Raw genomic sequence first — 8,753 nt, forward strand, 5'->3', positions numbered from 1 at the left:
TTCAACAGATTTGAATTGCTGTTTTGGGCAGTAGACAGGATCTTTGACCCGCCAAGACACAACTTACATTTAACTAAAACGTTCTTTTCTTTGTGCTCGACAAAAGTGAAATAGTGATTATATCTCCAGGCGGAGAAACTCGACTAGAGCTCTGCTGCCGCCATGATAGTCTTGTTAGTAAACACAAACACGCCCACAGCATGTGACACAGGAAGTATCTAAGTACATTTACTCAAGTATTGTACTTAAGTACAGTTCTCATCTCTGTTCGCCTCGCTGTTGGCGCCGCCCACCAACGTCTGGGAGCAGAGACTATATACAGAAAATAACGGAGTAACGCACCATGTAGTAACGGTAACTGAGTTACTGAATTTAAATAATAACGCGTTAGAGTACTAGTTACTGCCAAAAATAACGGCGTTAGTCCCAACACTGGCTATAGACTATGAGTCATGTGTTTCTATGGGGCTCGGGGCAGTTTTAGCAGCAACGTATTCACAGTGTTTCTATGATGGAGAGAACCGCTATCACCTTTTGTTTGACCACATTGAACTGATCCGCTCCTCATTTCAGTCCGGTGGTTACTGTTAGAAGTTAAAATCAATGTTTTGATGGTATAATGTCGCTTAAACATACAGTCAGTTTAAACGCTCTTTTATACTGAAAAATCAGAAATTATTGTGCACAAGCAGTTAAGCTTTTATTCTGAAAATCCTTCATCTACGGTTAGCATTTAGCATGTGGCTAATATACGATTTCCTAAAGAGGTGAATTTAGTAGCGAAATGATATGGAGTGGTGCAAACCGAAGCCTACTGATTTAACACTACAACTATAGATGTCGAGATACTACCATGCTGAATATTAAATGAAGGTACAGTTTATTTGAATACATTATTGTTTACAGACGAGAGTAGCATGTGACAACATCCGGAATGACCGGAAACCAAACGAGCCGAGAAGTATTTTTTAGATTATTGATTACAGCGTTTAGAATGTGTTACATGAAAAGTGATGAAAGAGAATATGAGGAAAGGCGTGTTAAGCATATATTGAATGTGAAAAGAACCAATCCTCTGTTTAAATGCAACAACGGACATTGGAGACGAGGCGAGCCGGCTGGCGGGGAGGAGCCAGCAGAGGATATATAACAGCACCGGAGGAGAGATCGGCCTCTTCTCTTCCCTAACGAGGAGCGGATCACAGCTGTTTGTCTGACTGAACAATATCATGCTTGTGACCAAACTGGTGAAATCTGACCATGGTTGACCATGGTCAGCATGGTATTTCATGGCCAACCATGGTAAAACCATGGTCGGCCATGAAATACCATGGTGCCTGACCATGGTAACCAAATTCTACCATGGTCAACCATGGTCTACCATGTTTTTATAACCATGGTCTAACCATGGTTTCCTTCAACCATGGTTTCAACCATGGTAGACCATGGTCTACATGTACCTTGTTCCAAGAAACCATGGTCAACCATGGTAGAACATGATCTAAATGTATGTTTCAAGAAACCATGGTCAGCCATGGTAGACCATGGCCTACATTTGTACATCGTACTTTTGTTTCTAGAAACCATGGTCAACCATGGTCTACATGTACCCTTGTTCTAAACCTGCCTTAAATGGGGTCACAAATATAAACAACAAATTGAAGAAAGAAAATTAAATTATTAGCTTGTGTAAATTAAATAAATAATTAATAAATTAAATTAAATAATTAATAAATTAAATAAATAAAGTAAATTAAATTAGCTTCGATGGCCCCCCACACACACACACACACACTCACACACACACACACACACACACACACACACACACACACACACACACACACACACACACACACACACACACACACACGTCCAGGCTGTTGTTGTTGTTATTACAGATGGCCCTGAGCCCAATAGAGATTGCCCTGAAAAATGCGCGCGGACGAAATGACGCACGAAGGGTTTGGGGGGCCTCCCCCTAGAACATTTAGATTTTTGCAGGTCTTCTTAGATGCTGTCTGGTGCATTCTATAGACTGAATTATAAGTTGAACCACCACAATATTACAATTTCAATAGTATTCTTCATTTCACTTGTTTGTGTTTGCTCGCTTGCATGCCCTGCATAGCTATAATAAATACTTAAGTTGTTGGTCAAGACACTTTCCATCTGATGAAGGCAAATGCCTTCCCAGATGTAAAAAAGTAGATAACATTACATGCAGTTATAACTGCCAAAACAAACATTATTTACGCTATTATGGCCCCTGTTAAAAATGTTTGTAATGTTATCTACTGTAAGTTGGTCGAAGGAATGCCTCCTCATCCGGAAGCTGACCGAGCAGACCCGAGCAGCCGAGTGCATCCGCGAAGAACACACAATGGCGACGTCAGAGTTCCCGTTAGCAAGCAAATCTAAATCTCTTCGGTCAAAATGTCCGGTCAAAATAATTTCCCTTTAGCGTAATACCGCTTCAGTTGCGCCACTTATGTGACAGACAAGAAGAGTATGTGACAGACAAGAGTAGTCAATTCTAATGTGTAACACTTAATGTGGAGGAAGAGATGTGCTTTATGGGTTGATTGTGCGTTGATCTGTTGCTAATGCCTCGGGGTTCCGGTGGGCATGCAAACAAATGCATAATGCTGCGCTATACTTTGTGGCCTCACCCAGTTGCATAGCGACACTTATTGTTTAGGTCACGGTGTCTTTTAATAAGCAGGTAGTCATATCATTAGCTAAAACTAGCTGGATCCGATCGATATGGACATAAACGCGAGTGAAGTCTAATCTGACGGGAGAGAGAGATCAGCTGCTGCTGACGAGTCGACACGCAGCTCTGCATGATCACATGCAGCGGTGAGCGGAACAAAACACACACTTCAGGTTAGAATATCACACGTAGCTATTTTAATTACCTCTCAAACTACCTAAACTAGTTATAGATATGTTTAGTTTTACTGTCGGGTCACTCATTACTGGATCCGCGAGCTGCATGATACTGGTATAATAGATTGCCCGATCGGGCAACCAGCAGGTGAGGCTTCATGGCCCGCGCTAAATACTAGATGGCCCCGGGCCATCGGGCAGTCCTTAATGTCGAGCCCTGTAGACTAAGCTTATCTCGCAAAAATCGAATTTCATCTGGCAGACTTACTTTTGTTGTGAGCACTGACGAGATGAGACAGGATGCGTTCTTTCCGTGATAGAATCCTCCCGCATTCAGAACACTTAAACCTTGTGTTTCCATCAGTGTCAGTCTGGATCGAGTAGCAGTCTTCCTTTGACATCTTTGTAGTTTGCTGAATGAGTCCAGTTTGTTCATTTAGGAGTACGAGTTCAGCCTAAAAGTAAATATGAACTCGTGTTGCGTGCACAGTACGCCATCTTGTCTTGCTCTCGAAGTCTCATTCGAAATCTCGTATTTTCTCGGCGGGCGATTGGAGTCTATGGAGCAGTCTCCCGCGGAAATTTCCTCAGACTGGCCGAATGTCAAGTGTTTTGATTGGTCTCCAGAAATCCCAGATGATCCAGATGATGCCATTCGCTGTTCCATAACCGTTGGCGCGAAGGCAACCTTTTCCGATCTTGCCAGTTAGCGTCACGATCGGCCAAATTGCCTAGATTTTAATTCTACATCTGCAAGTCATTTATTAAAGTGTAACTCAGCCAAGATACTCAAGATGACGACACACGCACTGATGTGGTGGCCTGCAGACCGACAGGGGACGGTCGTGAGCCTGAACTTGATAAAAATACCTAGGAAAGAGCTGTCAGAGTACCACGTTGGGGAAGAAGTACAAGCTCAGTGCCCTGGCTACCCTGGGTTGCACCGGGCCATAGTGTACAGTATAGGTATGTAAACTATGACTATCACTGTGTATATGTTGACAATGATTATTATTATTATAGGCCTAGAATAGCCTAGAGGATATATGTAGAATATATATATAATACATATATGTAAAATTTTGTGCGAAATAAATGATTTTTATGCACGTCAAAATGTCAGGAGTGTTAGACCTATAACATACGCTACGCTTTTTGTGTGACAGTAGGCCTATATCTTTTTCATTTCCAGTCTCCTTGGAGCTGTTTAACCTTTAAATCATAAGAGCTTGATCTTGAGAATTATTTGAAACCATTTTAAATGCAAAAATCTCATTATTTGAGTATATAAGCTACCTTTGCGTGAATGTATTGCCACATTATGCATCAGTGGATAAATACAAATTCTGACTTTGTGATCTCATAACTAATTTGACACTCATATTACACAAATGAGATTGATAAATTTTCAACTAGTCTAGGCTAGGGCCTTAGTATATTGTGAAGAATTTTGATAGTTTCTCTTCAGAAAATATTAAGTTTTAGTACCTTTTTAAAGATGCTAAGTGCAAGGTAGTCTACCCTCCTTATCTATTTGAATTCAAATGTATACAATTTTTGCAGTAAATATATTTTTTATAATCATGGCTTTATACAAATTTTACCTTTATAACTGTTAGATACATGTATTGGTTAAGGTAATTTGAGAGATAAAAATGTGTATGTAATTAATATGACTTGCTGTGTTGACACTTTATACCAATTAAGGTGTGTTTCTAGAAAACCGCGAAACACAATAGAAACATACACATTACACATAATTCGGAAGAAACTGGCAATATTATATGTGATTTTTCAAATATTTAATATATCAACTTTCATAGTATTCACACCAAAAAACCATTTATACAACTTTTTATTTTTTACCCCTCCGTCACACTTGTGGAGCATTATTTTTTTAGACAGGCCATATGGCATAACCATTTCTACTGTAAATCTGTCTGTAATTTCACTGGTCTAAAAATTACACTCTAACCAGTGCTAACATTTATATTTGTTGATCTAATTTATTTACAGGGCAAAAGAAAGACTTGGATATTCTTTCCAAGGATCCACATTTTTTGGAAAAGGCCCTGGTCATGCAGGAGGAGGTGGAACCAAAGCCGAAGGAGGTCACCAGGGTCTGTGACACTGATCAACCAAAGCCAGCCCAAGGCCAAAAGCCAACAAAGAAGACACCAGTGAATGTCCCTGTGGTGGCCGACATGGCCCAAAGAATTGCAGAGAAGACCAATGGGTAGGTTTCAAGATAAATACTGTAAATCATGAAATATGTTAATTTTGTATTTAAAAAAATATTTAATTAAACATGTTACCGGGCACTCCTGTACTTTAGTGTCTTGTTCTTCTGTTTATATTTTATTCAGTTAAATATTATTTTTCTGTACAGCAATGGTGACGCCAAACAGCCTCAAACGAGTTCAACGGAGACAAGTAGACCCAAAGACGAGTAAGAACTTATATCATGCTTAATTGCTTATTCTCAGGAGTCTTATGTCTAATGAAAACTAAACTAAAACAAGTATGTTTAATTTTGGACCATTTGAATACTATTTAGGATTAAGGTAACAGTTCTAACAATTTAGAAAAATACTGACAATACTACCATGGTTACAAACATTTGATCTGTTAGTATTCCTTGTAAAAAAATCATGCATTTTGTACAGCTATGGTGACACCAAACAACATGAAACGAGTCCGATTTCAGGCAAGAAGACGAGTAGCCCGAAAGATGAGAACTATTTCTCAGGAGTCTAATGAGTTGATGTTTAGCCAAAAGGAAAATTAAGCTAAAACAACTAGGCCCTATGCTACACTTGAATACCTTTTAGGATTAAGGTACAGTTCTCATAATTAAAAAAAAGAACTACAAAATTACTGACATTATATGTTAATTAATTTTCATGAAAAATGTGTACTTAATTATTCCTCCTAAAAATAATACAAAATGATTCCTAAAAAATACGCATTTTGTTTTCCAGCTTTGTAACTCGTAAAGAGTTTAAGGAAATGGAAGAGGAGGTGAGGAAGCTGAAGGCGCAGATCAAGAGAATTAGGCGCCACTGCAACCCTGCCGAACATGGCAGCTCTCTACCATCACCATCACTGCCAACATTGGAGGTCGCATCACCGTCGCCAAAATCACCGTCGCCAACATCGCCGTCGCCAAAATCACCGTCGCCAAAATCACCGTCACCATCACCTTCGGAGGAGGCCCTTCATGAGTTGATTCGGCACGAATGTGCCAGCTGTTCCCCCGGGCTTACATTTTAAGCCACAGCGTCTCGGGGAAGGCTTCATACAGCAAAACAATTGCCAAGCCACCCTTTGATCTGCGACTTTTTGGCAGAATGCTGTCGGTTGTGATGGGGAAATTTCCCCAGCTGAAGAGGAGCATGATCACCCCACTTGTTCATGCTGTACAGAAATGCTTGACCAAGAGTACAACATGAACAAGTAGGTGATCATGCTCTTCAAGACAGACTTTTTTATTTTGTGTTTTACATATTTTCTTCAACTTTTTAGATTTTTGGAAGGGGGGGGGGATAACCTCACTTCAATGGTCAGACGGGGGTGGGGGGGGGGGGGGGGTGTGAACATTGGTATTTTTTTCTGAATGGAGAGAGGGAATAGAAAAGGAAAAATTCTTTGCTTAACAATTTGTCGCAATTGCCCAAATTGTCTGTTTTAATGTCAGTGGATCAATAAAACACAAAATAAAAAAGTCTGGCCCCAGCTGGGCAAATATATTGGAGAATTATGAACTTGTATTAACCAGACTTTTCTAATTTGAAGTTCAAATGTACATCTTTGTAAACCATGTGTCATTCATAAACAACACCATTATGTCTGCATCAATCTATTGTTTTATTATTTGTGGTCAACCATTGTTCTTTGACATTTTGTACCGACAGTCCACCATTGTTCCATGGTCAACCATTGTTTTCATGGTCAACCATACCATTTTAACCATGGTCGACCATGGTTTGACCATGGTCTACCATGGCTTGACCATTGTTTTCATGGTCAACCATACCATTGTTTAACCATGGTCGACCATGGTTTGACCATGGTCGACCATGGCTTGACCATGGTTTGACCATGGTCTACCATGGTTTGATCAACCGAATTCTCCTTCCTAACCATGGTCAAGAATCATGGTTTGATACCATGGTTAACCATGGTTTCCATTTTACCATGGTCTCAAACCGTGATGCCACTTCCCAACCATGGTTGACCATGGTTGATCATGGTACAACCATGGTTCGGAGAGCATGGTTGACCATGGTCAACCATGGTCAACAAAATGAATGAATGAAAAGGCGTTTCTTTGACTATTTATAGGCAAATATGGGCGTTACGTGAAGCTCGCAAAAGCTGCTCCGCATTTCAAGTCGATTGTGATTTATAAAGGGAAAACGGCGTAGGAAGTGCAATATGCATTTTCCTCGCCGGTACCAAGCGGCAAACTCTGGGGAAGAGCCGGGACGCCAATGCGGAAGTGCCTCAGACAAGACAAGAGTGCATGTTTTCTGCCATCTTTGATGAGAGATAAAATCATTTTTTGCCATAAGTTCTCAGTGAAAGATGTACTGTTGGACTCAGTACTATTTGAACTACCACCACAAGTACAATCAAGTTCTTTTATCGTGTACTTTTTGAGTAATACCCTGTCAAACTCCCCTGCAGAGTACAATAATGCATGTTTACTGCCATCTTTGAGGAGAGATAAAATCATTTTTTGCCATAAGTTCTCAGTGAAAGTGGAACTGCTGGATAGAGTGCCACTAGGACTACCACCATAAGTACAGTCAAGTATTTTTAGAGTAATACCCTGTCAAACTTCCCTGCAGAGTACAATAATGCATTTTTCTGACATCTTTGATGAGAGATAAAATCATTTTTTGCCATAAGTTCTCAGTAAAATTGTTCAAACACAGCAATCAAAAAACCTTGATAATAGAAATGTTACTTTGGAGGGCAAACATTTTTTTTTTTTACTTAAATGTGCTTACCTCTCAAGCCATGTGTCTCCCTTCTTTGCAGGATGATTGAAATGGATGCCTCTTCAAAAATATGTGGTCACATGACCAACTTCTTCTATGGTTTTCTAGATAACAGGGGTGGCAATACTTGCCCCTTGGCACAAATTAACCCACTCTCCCCTATATATTTATGATTATAATTATTATAGTCTGTCATTTTACATGTTTGGTTGTCCTGTGGATATAGTCCACAAATCGTGTCACTTCTTCATCCTTGGCAATGAATGGAGGCCCACTTTAGAGAACACGTGAATTGTAAATAAATACAGAGACAACATAACAATTTGGAATGAACATTTTATTGGGGTCACAAAGGTCAAAAACAGGATTAAGAAAATCGATGGATACTCACCACAGTGACATACGGAGGTTTCACGAAAGTTACATGGGAAATAAGCCCCTCCTACACCTCTATATAAACAGCGTGTGGAAGCCCTTTCTGGCTCACTCTGCCCTGATGCAGCGAATGCATCTCTCTTGCTCACGCGTATAGCTGCATATCCTCCTGAATGCTGAAAACTCACACGCACAGCTACATGTTCATATAATACACACTGCTTGGATTTGATCACCTTGCAGGGCTATCCTGGGGGGAGATTGTTTAGTTGTAATAAGCCGAAACATTCAGACTCCTGGGATTACTACTGAAGATGTGTATTACAATTGTTATGTGTGCGTGATAGTAAAAACACTACTATGATGGCTATCACTCAACTTCATTTCATTTTTCTTGGGGTCTAAGGTGGGAGTTGGATCTGCCTCGGTGGAGAGCATTGATGGACAGTGCATTCAGTCCTGTAGCAGTCTTGACAGCAG

General features: G+C 40.1%; 1 protein-coding gene across 1 annotated transcript; it reads left to right on the forward strand.

Annotated features, from left to right (window-relative positions):
* Window positions 1-2,477: 2,477 nt before the first annotated feature.
* On the forward strand, window positions 2,478-6,165 carry LOC307032821 (uncharacterized protein; the record flags this gene model as incomplete). Its single annotated transcript, XM_079671098.1, has 4 exons — window positions 2,478-3,858; window positions 4,909-5,128; window positions 5,282-5,341; window positions 5,874-6,165. The coding sequence occupies exons 1-4, from the start codon at window positions 3,687-3,689 to the stop codon at window positions 6,163-6,165; spliced, it is 744 nt and encodes a 247-aa protein (XP_079527224.1). The 5' UTR covers window positions 2,478-3,686.
* Window positions 6,166-8,753: the final 2,588 nt, after the last annotated feature.

The sequence above is a fragment of the Notothenia rossii genome, assembly GCF_949606895.1.
Source record: "Notothenia rossii genome assembly, chromosome: 3".
Taxonomy (NCBI): Eukaryota; Metazoa; Chordata; class Actinopteri; order Perciformes; family Nototheniidae; genus Notothenia; species Notothenia rossii.